This window comes from Condylura cristata, unplaced genomic scaffold, assembly GCF_000260355.1.
Source record: "Condylura cristata isolate star-nosed mole 26May11 unplaced genomic scaffold, ConCri1.0 scaffold00019, whole genome shotgun sequence".
Lineage (NCBI taxonomy): Eukaryota > Metazoa > Chordata > Mammalia > Eulipotyphla > Talpidae > Condylura > Condylura cristata.
In genome coordinates this window covers 23,620,906-23,639,829 of record NW_004567120.1, presented here as the reverse complement: position 1 = coordinate 23,639,829, position 18,924 = coordinate 23,620,906, and the positions used below count along the sequence as shown (strand labels likewise).

The 18,924-nt window shown below is 46.5% G+C and overlaps 1 protein-coding gene across 2 annotated transcripts in view; it reads left to right on the top strand.

Moving 5' to 3' along the window:
- SEPT6 (septin 6) overlaps positions 1-18,924 on the top strand; it is a 59,124-nt gene that overhangs the window by 4,501 nt on the left and 35,699 nt on the right. For both annotated transcript variants that reach the window (XM_004685752.2, XM_012727164.1), the window contains exons 2-3: positions 9,216-9,330; positions 17,354-17,549. In XM_004685752.2, the coding sequence (XP_004685809.1) occupies positions 9,216-9,330; positions 17,354-17,549 (311 nt within the window). The remainder of the gene's footprint in view (positions 1-9,215; positions 9,331-17,353; positions 17,550-18,924) is intronic.

The window sequence follows — 18,924 nt, the reverse complement described above, 5'->3', positions numbered from 1 at the left end:
GTGTGCTGTAAGGGAGCAAACGGGTTGCACTAGCCTGAGCAAAACTAATTAGGAAAGCAAGGCTCCTGAAATAAGGTATTCCCAAACAAAACAGGAGTGGTCTCTGGCCTTGTCTGAAGTTCTGGATTATTCAGAAGAATGGACATGAAGATCACGTCCCAGAAAGAAAGGCAAGAGGGTGAAAAGGAAAGAAAGAGAACGAATGTAATGAATGAGGGCAACATGTTTCTTTCAGTGACCTCAAAATGCTTTCACATTGGTGTGATGTCACTTTTCCTGATAGCGTCCCAGGCCAGGTATTCTTACTTTGTACACTTGATTGGGGGGAGGGATGTCCAGTGACTTGGTCCAAAATGCTGTTGGTCAGTGGATACAACAACGAGATTCCTGCGTCTGGTCTTTTCATGATGCTTCTAAGGAGTAAAAATCCTGTTACATCCTCTCTTCTCCCTCTTTTCACTGTGTCTCCCCCCACCTGTGCTCATGGGGGTCAGAGAAGCGTATACTTGGGTGCTGTGAAGACTCTCAGATGTTAAAAAGAATCTCAGCTTAAATCCCAGATAGCACAGTCACGGGTCTTGTGTGGGTTTTCTTTCTTTCTTTTTTTTTTTTCCCCCATATTGCTTTAAAGAAAAATCTTGGAGCCACCAGCCATGTCATGATGGATTATTTTAAGTAACAACTGGAGGGGGGCAGAATAAATTAGAAACACAGACCCTTCCTCCTCACTTTGGCAGGCGGAGGCTTCTGCCGCTGGGACTTGAAGCCGTGGGTTTCTCTGCCTCCTGCACAGAGGAAGGAGGCCACGTGCCCAGGAGGGTGAGAAATAATGTTATCCTCTTCCTCAGTGTCTTCTCATTAGAGGCAGCCATCTGCTGAATTATGCAGTGTGCTCTCAGCTGGTCCTGGAGTTGGGTCATCCGTTTGCAGTTACTTAAAGGTGACCCGGAAAAGATTTGCAGGCCTTGCTCAGGGACAGGACTCAGGGGTCTGGTTTCTCTTGCCAGGGGCCCTTTCTGACCCCTAGTGAAGGCCCTGGGGTAGCAGGGGCAGAACTGTGCTTTCACGGCCCTGATGAGGTGTGAGGTAGTGTTGGGTTTCCTTTCGCAGCAGAGGGCCCCAGCTTGGAACACTGGCGCAGAGGCAGGAACTGGGTTTTTTCAGATCCCCATTAAATAAGACCAGATGGAGGCAGAGGCAAGTTCAGCCTCCCCAGAGGACAGTTGGGCATTCGTCCAGATCCCTGTGAGTAAACTTTTTTTTTCTTTTTCTTTTTCCAGATTAGAGATAACAATGGCCAGAACACCTCCCAAACTGTTGAAATGGCCTGGCTTGAAGGGGACCTGGCTTTTGTGGGAAAGTCCAGCCACCCTGAGCAGGGTGGGCCCCTTGCCTGAGGTGGAGCTATTTCACCTAGAATCCCGCTGACTGGTTAGGTTAGGTGGCTGTGGAGTTCTTGAGCAGAGAGTTAAATAGCTGGCCAGTCGAGTTGAGGCCAAGTCAGAAGAGCGGGAAATGGGAAAGAAAATGTGGTCGAGGAATACAGGCCCACCATGGTCTCTACACCTCAGTTGCATCTATAGGCCTGAGGCACCACAGTGAGCCCACAGGATTCGGGGTGTCTTCCTTGATCCTTCTCCCTCCAACTAGCATCACACCACCAGCCCAGAAAGAAATCTGCCACTCGAGTCATCTTTTCCATGTGAGAGAGTCAGTGGGCATGACAGGGCCCAGGATGCTGGCGCCCCTGGCAGCCTCTAAATCACTCTGGGGCTCAGGACAAGTCACTTCCTCTCTGAGTGTCCCGTTTCCCTTTTTGTAAACCCAGCAGTGCGGATGTAGGTGCTCTTTAAGGGCGTTTCCAGCTCTAACACTGCATGATTCTTAGGTTTCCTGGTTCTCTAGCCTAATTTCTTTTTGGCTCTTGCCGGTTTCTGTTTCTGAATGAGGTGGTAGAATTTCACTCCACCCCTTCCCTGCTTTGACTCCTTGAGCTGGGTGGGGAGAGTGTTGTAGAGCTGGCAAGGCTGTGCTTTTAGCACAGCAGGATCTCCATAAGTAGAACAGAAACTACCCTTAAGATACTGTCTATCAGGGTAGGTGTACCCAGGTATTGTCTTCTTATAAAGGTACATGACAGCTGAATTTCTGTCTTTTGAATCCCATCTTAAATGCACTAGGACAGTTGGCTATTTAATGGAATCCTGCTGTGAATCCTTTTATAGAATGAAAAGCCACTTTGGAATTTATCTTGTGTATTAAAATCCTGAGTCTCATCTTTTGGATTTACCCCAAATGGGCTTTCTCCCTGTATGACAGGATGGTCTTCTTTGTGTTTCCCCAGGGCACTTAAGCTGCTCCCCCCAACCCCCAATGAAGGGTATTTCTGAGGCCCTCACAGCTTGCATAGGCTTTATTTTTCCTTGGAAAGGCCCCCCAATTTCTCTTTCCCAGTTTGGGGCTTTGATACTATTGTCAATTTCCTCTTAGCCTGGCTTGTTCAGTGGCACAAGGGAAATCCTGCCATTTGACCTGTTGGGCATGTTGGAAGGTTTTTTAACCTTTGAGAATTTATCAGTGCTTTTGTGGTTTTTATGGCTGATAAGACAAGTGGCATTCACTCCCTTGACAAACCTGGAGGCAGCTGACAGGACGAGCATCTGTCTTATGGCTGCATGAAGATCTTTTGCTCTATGTCTCAGGTTATGTGATTTAACTTCTGGTTCATGTGAATCTTTATGACAGTAAGTTATGCTGCATAAATAATATGTTTTGTATATAATAATGAGAATAATAGGGCATTATTGTGTTATTAATAAATGTTTTATATACAGTGAATCTGCCTGAAAACTGAATACTCAATTGAATTTTCTGATTATCTGTCCGTAATGTACCTTTTTGGTTGGACAGAAGGGCCTCACTTCACCTGGTCGATAGATTCTTGGAAACTGAGACTTGAGAAGCAAAATGACGTTTAATGAGAGCAGGTCTCCAATAACTTCATTTTGTTCAACATCGGCTGGATATTTTTTTCTTTTTCTCATCAATGTTATAGTGAAATGATGTTGAACAAAACAACATCAATCGAGGAGCTACTGTGGTTGATTTGGTCAAAATAGTGGAGCCTGCTCTCCCACCTAGGAAAGTATCATCATGGAAACTTTTCTAAAAAATAACATTTTTATTATGAATATAAGAGTGAAATATGCCTATTGTAGAAAATTTGGAAAACACAGAAAAGCAATAACACCTACAATCCCTCCACCCAAAGGTGATTGCTGTCACCATTTTGGTTTCTATTGTTCCAGTCCTTTAAAAATGCATGTGTGTTTCCCCCACCCCCCACCATTAGGATGATCTTGTCTAGACAGATTTTTTTTTTGATTGTTTAGCTTGCTTTTTATTGAAAAGTATTTGGTGGTCATTTTGTACATCATTAAAATGTCTTAGAAAATGCTTTTATCACCTGCTTAGTAGTCCATCATACATCATTGAACCATTGATTGCTTTTTGATCATCCTGAAGATTTGTAGCCTGTCAGAGATAGGTATTCGGGGCTGGGATTAGAGATGGAGAAAGGAAAGGTGTGAGTGGAGGGTCCAGCTGTGATAAACGAGGCTGCTAAAGAGAATCCAGTCCATGTTTCTGCCCCTTCCTAGCATCTCATGCAAGGGCCAGAGGAGAAAATTTTGTTTTGTCTCCAGAAATCTCAGTGGCATCCAAATTTTTAACTTTGGCCTCATCCTTCTGAATGACAACTAGTAACTTAGCCACCCTGATGGCAGGAAATTCTCCATTGACACAGATGCACCTTCAGTCCCCATAGGCCTGTGATACTCAACTGCAAAAATTGGGGGGGGGGGCTGCCCACTTGGGTGCTTATCAGGTTCCTTATTTGTGGAATAACTGCAATGGGAGAAAGATGCACAGCTGGAACAGCCTTAACTCATTCTTCATAACAGAAATCTTTGGAATATTGAATTAAAAAATGAAATTAGTGTGTCCTCGGGGAGGATGCAGAAGAGAAAGAGAACAGTGTTTCTGCCTGTGATATGAAATGTGGTATAACGTATTTCTAAACCGCAGGTGACTGCAGATGAGGAGAAAACAGGAAATGTAATTGGGGAGGGGAATGGGGACTCCCCCATTTCTCAGGAGCATTTTGCCTTCCTTTCGCTCCTCTCAGACTCTCTACATCCCAATGACCCTTGTCGAAAAGCTGAGTGAGAACCCTTTTCTTGTGTTAAAAAATTTTTTAGATTACATAGGTGTGGTGTGAACACATTCATGCTGTTAAAAAAGATCAAACCATATGGAGGCATACTGACGTTCCTGAATCAGCCCCTACATATACATACCCTTCTCTGGAGGGAGCCACAGCTCTTGGTTCAGTGAGTCTTTCTTTTCAGTCCCCTTTCCATGCAATCACCTGCATTTATGTGCAAATTCACATCCATAGGGCTTTGGGGGCACACATAGGTCCATACTCTGTTCTACAGTTTCTTTTTTCTACATTATCATATGTCTTGGAGGTATTTGCATCAGTACATACAGACCTACTTCTTTCTTCTTAATGATGACAGAATATTCCAGAAGATGCACATACTATAATTTGGTGAAAGATGTCCCTATTGTTGTATGTTGTTTTTCCCTACTTTTTCAGTATTAGAAACAGTGCTGTAGTGAATGTCCTTGTACACAGATATTTGTTGACATGTGAGTTTCTGCTGAACAGGTTCCAAGGAGAGATGGCAGGATTACAAGAGATGTGCCATTTAACACTTTGGTGACTGTGGCCTTCCTACTTGAGGTTTTAGTGTTGGATACTCTAGACCTAGTCGCCAGTTCTCTTTCCTCTTATGCATATTGTAATTCAGGGAATGTTCAATTAACTGCAATCAACGTAATCAGGACCTCAATTAATCAGGCCAGCTTAAGGAGGAAGAAAGAAGAGATAAGATATTAGAGGTTTAGTGAAGATGTGGGGAAGAAACGTCAAGGGGCTGTACATTTAGTCCACTATCTTATCTTTTTGACCTCTACACATTTAGCTCTGAACAGTAAGGACTGATTATTCATACTGATGACCTTGACATCGTAAGAGATTTATTAAACAAGAGTGAATGGTGCTCTCTGGACAGGACTTCCTAAAGCAGAAACTATATATACAAATTCATTTTGGAATATTTCTTAACTATAAGCATTGAAATAAAAAAGTTGGCTGCTTAAATCTTGGTCCGTAACAAAAACGTTTACCAGAACCAGGCCCCTTAGCCCCCAAACCTTCCAGTTAGTCTAGATGGGTTGGAAACATGTAAGAGTTACAGATGAAATAAGGGTCCTAAAAGTCACCAGTGATCTTCACCACGTCTAGATCCGTGGTTATTGCTGTGTAATTCTGAGTTCCGCCTTGGCCTTTGGTGGTAGAAAATGATTGGGTCACCTCTTATTTTTCTTGTCGTTTTGAAGTGACTGACTGTGGCATTCCCCTATATTCTGTCTTTTTAACCCCTGTTTCCTTGTACTGTCTCTTAGAAAACACATCCATTTCCATAGCTCTCACTCCTTAATTTAGATCTCAGTTCTGAATTCTCCCAGAGCTTACAATCTCATGTTGCTAAGTACTTGGATTTCTTCTCCTGTATATCTTGTCATAAAATCAAAATCATGTTATGTTTCTTGGTATGTATAAAACACCTTTTCCAATCCAGATGACAAAGACAGATACTCATTTCTTTAAAAATGGACAGACATGAACAACTCACACATGTATGTATGTATATATATAATAAAACACACATAATTGAACAATAAAAAACTTTAACCTTGATAATAAAATTCAAATTCAATGGCATAATATTATTTTCCAGTAATTCAATTTGCAGGTGTTAAAAAGCCTCAGAAACTCAGTGTTAGCCTAAGTCTGGATAAACAGACACTCTCCCATATTGGTGGTGGAACACGTCAACGGTGGCATAGACTTTATACTACTCTCAGTTGAATGATTTCTCAGTGTGTACCAAAGCCTTTCAAACATGCATGCCCTTAGACCCAGCAGGTTTCAATTCTAGGAATTTAATTAAGGAAATAACCAGAGACATATGCAAACCTGTAAGAACAAGAACAAGAACATATTCTTCATAATGTAGAAAACTTGGAAACATTCAAAATGTCTAGCAGTGGAAGATTGGTAAAGAAAATGTGGCAGATTGCTACAATGGAATGCTATGTGGTCAATAAAAGCAGTGTTTCAGCTGTATGCTTAGCTAGCCAAGATAACATCCATACTAATTGCCAGGTTATTAAGTCAGATTATGAAAGGGTTGTTCCTATTTTGTATGAAACACAGACTGGAGGGCGAGGCATCTGAATACTAACGGTGATTATCTTCAGAGAGTGATGGTATCGTGCATTTTATTTTTTCCTTGATCATCTTCCATATGTTCTAAAATTTCTACAGTGAATGGTGATTACTTTTATAAAATAAAAACCTTGATAAATGTCACGTCTTTAGTAAGAACTTGTTTAAAGCAGACTCCTTGACTTCCCCAGTTAAAGCATTTCCCTCTTCTGAATTTCCTCTGTCCGCCCACAGTGCCATCAATCCGCTCCCAGGCTCGAGACCCTTGCGGCATCTGTGGACTCACTCATTGGGATGCATCCCTTCTTTAGGACATTTCTCAAATAGGTTCTTCCCTCTGAGTCCTAAGTCCAATCAGTTCACTTCAACCAGTGTCTGTTGTCATAGTGTCTGGGTGGCTCTCTGCCAGTTCAGCCTCATTCGTGTCATCTCCTGCTTGCTCTCTTCCAATCAACAAGCACCCTGCAGCTGGAATGGTTTCCTAAAATACTGCTTGTATCGTGGCACAGTGTAGAGGGAACAGAGCGCACCTCGGGTGGGCTCATGGGAGGGTGTACTAAGTCTGACAAGAAGAACACCTTGGAGAATAAGGTGCGAGAGGGAATTAGGAAACAGACCGGCTCTTTTCTGAAGGTGCTCTCTCTACTGCCTTCCACTGTGTTCAGTTTGAAAATTCCCTTCGGGCCCTCCCTGGTGGTATAACGTGTTAAAGCACAGCACTGTGAAGCTAGCCACAGCCACTGCAGCACTAGTTTGATTCCCGGCCCACATGGTGACCCACATGGCGCGGCAGACCTCTCCTATCTCACCTGCTGCTCCCCTCACCAGTGTACTTCTTGATCTGCTTGTTCTGCTCCCCACTCTGTCTCTCACCTCCCCCCAGCCCCATACCTCTGGCCTATACCCTAGATCTTGTAGGAATAAATAAACAAATCTTTAAAAAAAAAAAAAAAAGAAAATTCCTTTTGCTCTCCTTTTAGAACTTGGACCAGAGACATTTGAGCACTTGACATTTCACGGTACTGAATTTGGTGACAGGAAGAGACAGTCAGAGGTGATAAAACATGGCTCAGGAAACCTCAACTCTTAAGTCCATCCCAGTTCCGATGCCTGCTGTGGCGGAGGCTACACCAGACAGGCACGTTGGCTCTTAAGTATCGGTCTTCCCTCCATTGTCAACAGCCAGAAGTGAACCCTGGGACACTTACCATCTTTTTTTTTTTTTTTTGCTGGCTTTAATAAACAGAAGGGGGCGAAGGGGAAAGGAAGTGGAACAGGAAGACGGAGATGTCTTGAGTGATGTGGGTTACTTGTGAAACCTCGCTGTCTTCAGGCGCCCCTCTGGGACCTGGAATATGCCAGCCTTGGCTGAGGGGTGGCATATGGTTGCCTGTCAAGAATTCTCCACTGGCAGTGTGTGGGGTGAGATGTGTCAGGAGAATAAACTTGCCAGATGGTGGTCACCGGTACTAGCCCTGTCTCTCACTCTCGGAGGACCCAAAGACACCCGCGGGAGTGGGATCCCACGCTGGGTGAGCCAGTTTTGACCCTGTGGCTGCTGTGAGTTTCCCCCACCGTCACAGCCCATGATGCAGGTATATATCTGATGGTCCTTGTTGAAAAGCTGGTCCCGTCGGCATACGAGCTTGCTGAGGGCACAGCCTGGGAGGCTGGCACAGGCCTCCTGGTACCGGCATGCCCTTTTGGATTGCTCTTGGCTCCCTTCCTGTTATGGAAATCTTGGTGTAGCCCTGTTCACCCACTCGGACTTGCTACAAAACCCTCTGGTCTACTCAGATGGCTCCTGCTTCCCTTCTCCTCCTTTTCACCACCTCAGCGCCCGTTACCAGTTAGCTCCTTGAGTACATGCAGGCCTCTCTTGGTCTTTCTCCTTGGTTCTTGGAAACCTGTTTGAGGCACCTCTTGTTTTGTAAAGCCATTAACAACAAGAGGCTTTGGGACTGGCTTTCAGGGCTGCAGGTGGCTTGGCTGACCCCTGTGGAGACAAGGGCCCAGAGGTAGGGGGAGGCAGGGAGGCGGCAGCTCTCTGTAGCTAGAGGGGCCGCCCGTGTTCCATGGCATCACCTGGGATACCTGCTCATGAAGAATCCTTACCCTATGCCAGGAGATGTGCTAAGTGAGGAGTGTTCTAGCTCATCCTAACACTAGCCCTAGGTGGCGTTAACTACTAGTTTCCAATTTTACAGACAGGGTAACTTTGAGAAATTAAGTAATTTGTCCAAGGTTAGAAGGTGGAGGTGGGACTCTAACCTTGACCTACCTGCTTTCAAAGCCTCCTAACTTCAACTTGGTGTCACCTGTGTGGATCCCCAAAATGCCCTAGAGAGGAGTATTGCCTCCTTTCTGAAGTTTCTTTGTGTATTTGCTGGGGCCTTATGCCTGCACCGGGCATAGTGGTGAGCATGTGACGTGTCTTTGCACATTTGTGTCTTCCGGGCACCTTTAAGATGGGTGGTATTCTCTCAGATGATCTGCGGGGGAAGCTGCGGCTGCGCGGGGTTACTCTCCTGCTTGCAAGGAATCGAGTGGACAGTACACTCATCCCTGGCCCTGCCTCTGCGCCCTGTGAATTCCCTCTGTAGTTTGCTCTGTCTGGAACTCCAGAGACATCCATCCCTGAGTCTCGAGGGTGCTTGCACTCAAGAATCCATGATTTCCAGGCCTATGGATCATTTTGCTTTGGAGCAGGGAGTAGCTAAAGGAGGAGATGGATAACACTGAGTCTGGGCGGGGGTGACTTCCGAGCATGGAGAGCATTTGGATGTAGAAGTGACACCCGGACTGCTTTCTAAGCACCTTTTAATTTGATCCCATCCCTCCCCTTCCAAATTAGGGTGAAGGTTGCCGAACTGTCCCCCTGGCTGGACATGTGGGATTTGACAGCTTGCCCGACCAGCTGGTGAATAAGTCAGTCAGCCAGGGCTTCTGCTTCAACATCCTGTGCGTGGGTGAGTATTTCCATAGCAGGAAATTCTATTACAGAATATGGATCCTTAATGACTGGATTCGGCTTTGCAGGTAATTAGGTTAAATAAGTGTGTCATTGTGATCTATTTGCCAGTGTCTCTCCCTTCGTCTTTTACCCCTCTGCTTGGTTTTTGGTAAGGAACTATCCGTCAGTATATTTTCCTTGGCCAGATTTGAATATGGGGCCCACGCCTTTGGAGAAGCTGAGCTGTGTGACACCCTGTGGAGATTTGGCAAAGGAGCTGGTTGGTTCAGCCACTGTTGTCAAGTTCATGTTGATGGTCGAAGAAGGGAGCCAGGGGAGATTTGGGAGGGAGCTGATGGCTGTTGGAAAGACGTTCGCCCACCAGCTACAGGCAGCAGGTTGGGTCTGTCTGCTTCCTCTGGAGTCCCGCTACACTTGGTACCGTTTCAGCTCAAGGGCAGGGATCACACAACTGTGTACAAAGTTCTTTTATTCCCTTTAAATCTTTCCGCCTGGACCTTTAGTCTCAAGTGTGGGAACCATGTCTTAGTCACTTCTAATGTGCTAATCACAGCACAAAGAGAGTTCACTCCTATTGAAATAAATGTGAAATAAATGAATGAGTTAACCCCACAGAAACCACTCATGATACTGCTCAAACACTTTCTCATATATTAGCAATTTGGGGCCTTCTGAGGCCTCTGGGAAGTGAAGAGAGCCTTTGTATCTTCTTGGGACAGATGGAAATGCAGAGATTTAGGGAGCGCAAGACATTTACCTGAGGCAACACAGAGTAAGTGGCAGAGCCCTGGCAAGAACCTAGGTCTGGCTGACCTTTCTCCCTCCCACTGTTTCTCTAACTGCTGCCAATACCATCTCTTGAGAGCACATAAGCACTTTGGAAACTGCCAAATACCATTCAAACAAATATGAGGGACTACAGTTCCTTGATAATTCTTTTAAGAATCTCTTAGACCTTAGAAGTCCCAAATTTGCCAACACAATCTCAGCATATAATTTCCACCATGCAGTGCAGTAACACATACCCGAATATTTTCAGTGACCTATTCCAAACCTTAATGATTATATAAATACCCTAATGAAGCTAGTTTTCACACTAGGCTGGAACACTCCAACACTTTGCTAATCTCCTTTGCTTATTTTTGTTAGCGCTCATGGGGAACTCATTCATGTTGGGGATCTGAGCTCCACGGAATTGGACATTTTACTCTGTAATGTAGTCTCAAGGTCTGTTTTCTAACTAAGGTCACTTATTTCCTGGGTCTCTTTACTTTTCTTTCTTCTCTTTTCCCAGCACTCTTGTCTAGACCACTATCAAAGAGAAATAATCTAAGAGCTGGGGAATAATAACTACACAGTCAAGGACAAGTAAAGAACAACAAAACCACTTGTCACTACAGATGGCAGGCAGTGAGCTAGGCTCACTCATTAACTGTGCGACTCAGTCCCACCTGATCAGCTTTGGGACGTAAGAGATAACAGTGGCACTCCTTAGGCCTCAGTGTGCAGATCTAAGCTGTGAGTTCTTTAAATGCCAACTCTCTTCATGATCATGATTAGCTGCTCATTGGAGAGGGACTCAACGAGGTAAAAGTCATGGTGATTGACATCAAGGTCAAATGCTATCGCACCCTTCATTAGTGCTACTGACTCTCTATTTAACCCACAAGAGCTTTAATCTTTGGCTGATGGCCAACTTATTTCATATAATATGTATTACTGAAAAATGTCCACATACACATACTGACTTCCTTTGGTATTCTCCCCAGAGCTCCAGATGATTTCTGGTGAGGTTGAGATGAGACGTGAACAAACAGACCCATCCTAAGGATCCTCTCAACCAAGTGCAATTGGGTGGGCTAGTAAAGCTTCAGGAGAGAAGCCATGTAAATCAGGACGGCCCCGTGAGTGCAGAAGTCTAGAGTGAGTGGATATGTGGATCACGAGCTCCCCTGAGGCCCAGAAGAAGAAGCAGCCAAGTTCAAGGCAAAGTGAGTGGGAGAAATAATAAACCACTGTCCTCGAGTTCCCACCCAGGCATGGTACAGTCACAGCTGCTCCAGTGTGCACCTGCTGGCATGGAATCGCTCAACTGCCTGGGCCAGATTTTCCAAGAGGGGTGGGGAAGAAAGGAGACCCCAACGAGTCACCCCTTCTCTTTCTCACTTATCAAGTTTTAGGAAATGGTTGCCCTGAAAGTGCCTCTCAGCGCTGCAGCAGCAACTATGGGCTGCAGCAGCCTGGGGCGAGTTAATTATGTTCTCCATCCCTGGTCCAAAAAAGCCTCTAACTCACCCGTTCTTTTCTCTGGCGGATGCTCATACCCTGTCATTGCCCAGGGAACCCTCAATTTGGGCCAAGGTCAAGAGGCTGAGAGTGGCTCTAAGGTTGCAATCCCAGCGCAGCCACGGGGCAAGCTCTGTCCCCGAGGCCTCATAGCAGGCGGCCACAGGTGGTCTTTTCTCTTTTCTCCCTGGCTTCCAGTCATCAGCCCGCAGGCCTTCTGCCTGTGCATAAGTCAGTTTCCCTCCCCTCTTTGTGCTCGCCTCACCAGCTTTCCTCCATGAATGACTGTTAGATGATTGTTCAATATAGGCATAGAAGATGTTCCCCCTAAGGATTTTTGTTTCTTTTTTTCAGCAGGCATTTTCAGTGTAAAATTATGGTAGCACTAGCTTTGATTATTAACAGGATATATATATTTTTAATGATACAGTAGTTCATAGTTTTTATATCATCTTGTGCCTTTTTCCATCTCAGTTGTAATCCCTGTGGGCTTCCCATCACCAAATCACCTGTGTGCCATCACCATAGTCCAGTGCACTCCCCGCCCCCACCTCCATTTTTGATCCTATTCCCCACCCCACCCCCGTAAAATATCTCTGGTATATAGTTGTTCATTATTATTATTTTTCCCCCTGGTGTCTTAGGGTATTTTTAATCACAGTATTTTTTTTAATCCAGGTGCTGGGCTGCTGATCATAGATGCTAGCCCAGCAGAGTGAGTAGCTCACTCGTGCGTGCATATTGGGGCTGAGAGAATTCTTATGAACCTACAGCTCACTTCATATGTAAGAGTGCTGATAAATGGCACCTATAGTGACTATTTTCAGAAGACTGGGCACACAGTTGAGACCATATGATTCCTTACGAGCAGATTCTCTCGGGTTGACCATAGTAATTAGAGTGAGGTTCCCCTCCCCTCATAAAACACACACCCTAGTCCCCTAGGTTGGCAGTCACCGGGATCCCATGATCCTGGACACAGTGCAGGAGGCTTCAGAGGAGCCACCCAGGCTGACAGGACAAATATTCAGGAGCCCACTGCTTTGCACTCCTGGGAAAGCAGCCCGACGAAGCTGATCCCTGCACATGTGCCAGCAGCAGTCCCGCCTATGAGGAGCACAGAGGGTCATAATAATATTTACTTTGAAGCTGCTCAAGATTCCAGGCTCAGTCGGGCTCTGTTGAACTTGGAAAACACACACAAGAGAAGTAGGATCGAGGCTCACTCCAGGGGAATGGGAAGGGCAGCTAGCCCTCTTTCAAGGTCAGGGATCAATTGTTGCCTGCCCTCCACCTCTGAGAAACACCTGTTCACCTGTTTAAGCCAGGCTGTCTGTTGTGCTGTCCAGGCTCAAAAAAAAAACCCACTCTCAGGAAGAAAACTGGTTATAGCATTTACTGACCAGGGTGTTGTGATTCCCACCGTAGCTGATTTTAAGCCACCAGCGTGATGTCACCCTGTTGTCTTGGGAAGAGCTACAGGAAACAGGGAAAGCTGGCTCCACTCTCCTGCTGGCCAGTGTGCTTGCCAGGCCTCTGCAAGTTCAAAGAGAAGAGGGCAAGATCCCAGAGCCAGGCTTGACCTCGTCACCCCTGTCCATAGGCTCTCCTGGCCAGCTGGAGTCCCTGGAGAGCTCAATTCTGCTGAACTCAGAGCTGTTTCCTTCAGTTTATTCCAACATTCAGAGTGAGAAGGGACTTAAGCTCCACATGAGTGTGAGCTCCAGGCGAACAGGGGTCCTGGATATCTTTTCATAGCTCTGTGACCCATCCTCGGTGCCTAGAGCTGGGCCTGGCTCCTAGGAGTAGAGGCTTTCTAAATATTCGTTGGCTGACCAACTGAACCAGCATATCATGCCTGAGGCTCACGGGTACTAAGCATGGCCTCCAAGGCCAGACTGTGCATTCAGTTGCTGGGTTGGCCACTTTCTACTATGTGGCCCTGGAGAGGAGTGTCGAAGGTTCATATTTTACTGGTGAGAAAGGTGGGAACAGTGAGATTGAGGACTTGGGATCTATTCACACAGCCAGGAAGTGGCTTGGTTTGCCCATCTGTAAACTGAGGACTAGTGGTAGCCTCTTCTTTATAGGTTTGTTGTGGGGAGAAGGAGAGGAAATCGATGTCAGGTATTTACAGCCGTTGGGGCCTGCCACATAGCCAGGGCTCCATGAGAGCTGGCGGTGTTATTACTCTAGCCTGCTTATTTTATGGGAAAGGAGATTTAGGGCCCAGAGAGGGGAAAGGGCTCAACTAAGACTACATAGTTATTTAGTGATAACTTGGCTGGGACTCTGTGTTTCATAACTTGCAAGGACTTTCAATTTTACAAAGTGCGAAGGGAATGCAAATCTTAATAGCAAACAAAGCAAAGAACATTTTTTAAAGATTTATTTATTTATGGCATATATGAGCCAGAGGTGCAGGGGGTGAGAGGATTCACCAGAGACAGTGGGGAGCAGAACAGGCAGATCGACAAAGTACACTGCTGAGGGGAGCAATAGGTGGGTCAGGAGACGTCTGCCATGCCCTGTGGGTCAGCTCCCTGGCCGGGGATCGAACTCATGCTGCATTGGCTGTGGCCAGCTTCATAGTGATGCACTTTAACCCCTGGTGCCACCAGGCAGACCTGAGAGCTTGCATTTTCTTTTTGTTTTATGCTTTTCGTTATGACCGTAGTTTTTAACTCAGAGAGGTCAATATGAGCTTATCCCAGGGAGTACAGTTTGAAAAAACATCTTTCATAATACATGTTTTCAGTTAAAATTCTATTTTTTTAAAGATTTATTTATTTATGCATACAGAACTGGGGAACAGGCCAGAGGTGCAGGGGCGGTGAGAGAATCCACCAGAGACAGAGTGGGGAGAAGAACAGGGAGATCTATGAAGTACACTGCTGAGGGGAGCAGAGGGTGGGCCAGGAGAGGTCTGCCACGCCATGTGGTCACCTCCGGGGGGCGGGCCGGGATGGAACTCACGCAGAAGTGGCTTCAGCTTCTTAGTGCTGTGCTTTAACCCGCTGCGCCACCAGCGAGGGCCCTAAAATTCAATTTTTCAAAGAACCTGGTGCTTCCCAAACACTATCTCCATTAAGCAAAGTGAGGTGAAATTGTCTCATCTGGTTGAGATGACTTAAAACGGGTGAAGAAACCTTGCTGTCCACTAAGACGAGGGCGGAGGAGCGATAAATTGACCCCTGGGGACTCCTCAGCTTTCCTGCTGGAATCTGATTGTCAGGCCGCACCTTCCTGCAGGGATGTGGAATCTGCTGAGCCCATGGAAGTTAGCACGCCCTTGCTCGATGCTGGTCCCAGGGAAGTGGGAGGAGCCAGCGTCTAGGCGCTGGCTGGGATCTGTGATAGCCATTGAGAAAGCCTGGGCGCCACATGGATGGAAATGTGGAACTAACCGCGTAGCCATAGGATGTGGCTTGACTCCTGCCCTTTTCTCTGGTTGCATTTGTCATGATTCCCTGGACACCTGCCGGTTCTTTTCTTCCAGACATTCATCACTGGGCATCTAATTTCCACAGTCCTTTGTGCTGGCAGGGCTCTGGGTGGCCATTTTCCATGCTGCTCCTCCCTGCTGCCTTGCCCAGCCCTGCCCTGCCCTGCCCAGCAGGCCAGGACTCCCGTTCTCCAGCTGTGCAAACAGGACTGCCTCACTCTGTAGAAGCCAGTTCAGTGTCGGTGGGACAGGGTCCAGCGATCTCTGCACACTTTGGGCCATTCCACAAGCTCCTGGAACACAAGAAGGGGTAGAATGGGGGTGTCCACGGAAAACTCATTACACAATTCTAGAGATGACTGAAAAGTAACACTAGTGCCAGGAGGGAAGGCAAGTGGAGGGTGGAGCAGTTCTTGGGTGCCCGCCTCAGTGGTTCTGGCCTCATTGGCACCCCTCCCTTGGGCACAGTGGTGGGGCTGATACATTCCATTGTTTGGCCAAATTTGCCACCTCCCACGGCAAAGGCCCACCTCACCAAATTTTCTTGGGACCCAAATACTTCCTGTTCCTTTGGGGAGGGAAAAAGAGAGCTCCTCTGAGAGAATCCTTGTTGCTAATGGGTATAGCAGACCCTGGCTGGAAACATGATCTGTGTGAGCAGGGAGCCATTTTCTGTACCCTGGAAGTCAACCACATCAGTAAGGCCTAGCTATAAAATTGGGTGGGGGGGGCGGGTAGCCAGGTCAAGTTGAATATTCTCCTCATTCTCAGTCTGTGTATCTACACACAGAAAATTCTCATTGTAGAGAGATATTTTACAAAGCACCTCCCTGTATTCATAGCTCATTACCTTGGATCAAAGAGGGATGGAAGATGCAATTCCTCCCCCCATGGAGGGTGGGATGGGACAGACCCTTGGCACTTCAGTGGGTACCCTTCTGTCTAAGCTGATCCCTGGACTGCTTTGCAGGTATGTGCTGCTGGGGTGGGGGAGGGGTGGTGACTGGACGGTCATGATTGGCCCAGAGCACACCCATTCCCCACTGTGAAGATTGGTCAATGCCCACATCTCAAAGGCTGGGAGGGGGAGGGGAAGAAGAGCTGGTGTGGCTGAAGAGCAGGTTCCCCTGCTGTCTGTAAGTAGATGGTCTTTGGCAGGATTTGGTAGGTTATTTTGGAGGTCTGGAAGGCTCAAAAATCTTTCCATATGAATTAATGGTAATGGTGTTCCCAGACATAACAAACAGCCTATCAAATCCTGCCAGATACAAATGCCAACTTTCAGGTGACAGGGGAAACTGTATAGGAGTCCAAGGTCATTAACTACTGAGTCTTTTGTTCCTGGTTTTCCTGACTCACTCGGAGTGGTCACAGGCTGGATCCATGGAGACTTAAGAGGCTGCAGTGTGCAGTCCGGCTTGTAGTCTCAGTCAGTTTCCTGCCTGACTCTTGCTCCCAGTGCTACGCTCCCTTTCAGTGTCTTCATTCCCACAGACTCCTTGGCTCCTGGCAATGGCTTGATATTCCTTGGATCTCCCAGGGAAAACCTTCAAAAACGTCCTCCATAACCCTTTCCCTACTCGTCTCCTTGGTGTGAAAATCAAGACTTATATGAAATTTCAGTGCTTGAATGTATTAGTATCCTGTAGCCTGTTAGCTAAACAAACGACTGGTTTGTTTGAAATTTAAAGAGAAGAATAATTTGTGGCCTGCTAGCTCCACCCCTTTCCCCCTACCCGCTGTTCACCGCCCTCCCCATGCCCCTCAGCTACAAATGAAATAACAGAAAGCTCAACCAAGAGTAGTCTCCGACTGGGATGCACACCTGGGCATCCAAGGAGACTTGCAGAAAATACAGAAAAGCATTAAAAACAAAAAGAAGTGAAAACCATACTTCACCCCTGCCACCCAGAGAGAGCCATGGTAAGAGTACACTGTATTTCCTTCCAGGTTTTTCCAGATACAACTGTACCTCTGCATCACTGCCCATAACATGAAGTGAAAATGATTGCAATCCCATAACCCGGAAGTGGCTACTCCTGATACTGTGGCGTCGTTCTTTTCCATCTTTCTCACTCCTGATACTGTTCTGTGGTGTGGTTCTTTTCCGTCTTTCTCACTTAACTGAGATTGCTCACTTAACTGAGTCCACAGAGTTCTAGCTGCTCATTACTTGGTGTTTTATTGGTACATTTTCTCGTGTCAGTGAAATGCACCTGAGCCATGATATGTAATGGTGACACAGTCATTCTGTGAATGGAACATAATTTGTGTGTTTGCTTTTCAGGAGAAACAGGTTTGGGCAAGTCCACCCTCATGGATACCTTATTCAACACCAAGTTCGAGGGGGAGCCAGCCACTCACACACAACCAGGTGTCCAGCTCCGGTCCAATACCTATGACCTTCAAGAAAGCAACGTGGGGCTAAAGCTCACAATTGTTAGCACGGTGGGCTTTGGGGACCAGATCAACAAGGAGGACAGGTAAGGACCATAGGGAGGAGCTCAGCAATGGGACCATCCCCCCTCAGAACAGGTGGGGCAGGCAGCAGACACCTCACAAACACCGCCTCCACCCAGGGTCCCTGTATATAGCAACTATTCTACTCTACATGTTTTGCCAAAAGAAGGGTACCTTTCCAGTCTACGTGGGTGAGGTGTCCCTGTGATTGGCAGACATTTATTGAGGTCTTACTTTGTGCCAGGCTCTGCTGGTTTCTGATAATCTAAAAGAGAATGACTTGGTCTCTGCCCTTGAGACTCACGGGAAAGACTGGTGTTAAGCAAATCAGCTATCTCTGGTCTGATATCCCCTGAAAGGCAAGGCCGAAGACAGTAAAGGACAAGTTACAATGAGGACAGGAGAGGATAGTCAGTTCCACATGGGAAGTCAAGAAATGCTTCATAGAGGAGCTTCCTGATCCAGCCCTCAAAGCTGATTTGTGAGACAGACAAAGGACTGGAGGGTCAGAGGTAACTGCTCGTACAGAGACAAAGAGATGTGGCATGTTCTAGGGAACTGCAGGCTAGTTTGCTTGGTTAGACCAGAGGCAGGGGTGCTGTGCAGCTCATGAAGCTGAAGCTTGCATGCCCTCACTCGCACTGGCTCTTCCAAAGCCCTATAACCATTTTTTTAGTGGTAATGTATTATTGTCCCTGAAGGACCTTTCCAATCAGATATGCTTAAGGCCCTGCAATACCTGGGTCTGCCCCTGGGTTAGTGAGTGAGTCAGGGGACTGGCAAGGGGAGATGGGTGTGAAGGGTATGCAGGAGCCAGATCATGGAGGGATTTCTAGAGTGTGCAGGTAGGAAGCCAGTGGAAGATTTTAAAAGGCAGAATAGGTAGCCTGATTAGCCTTTGGAAGAACATACTTTGGAATAGTATAGGATAGACTGGAGAGCAAGAAGATGAACTGGGAGACTGTTGGACTAGTTAGATCGAGGCAATGGCAAAACAGTTACTGAGATAGGGAAGTGGAGACAAATTTGATCTGTACGCGGCAGGAAGGACCAGCAGGACTTTGTAGAGAGTTGGTGTGACAGTGTGACGGCAAAAGAAGAATCAAGAATGAGATTCAGATTTCTGGCTTAGCAAAGTGGACAAGTGGAGAGGTAATAAGAGAGAAGCAGCTTTATTGAGTTTGAACTATCTGTGGTCTTTGAAGAGATACAATGACCTTTGGCACTAGGCTACTGGATATACAAGGTTCAAGGTCAGAAGAAGTTCTGGGCTGGACATAAAGATTTGGGTCATCAAGGTATAGGTGATATATCCTCACTTGTAAGATTCCCCAGAGATCATTTGAGCAAGATGAACACTGGGCTAAAGACAAAAACTTTGGGCTGGTATGTCAGCCG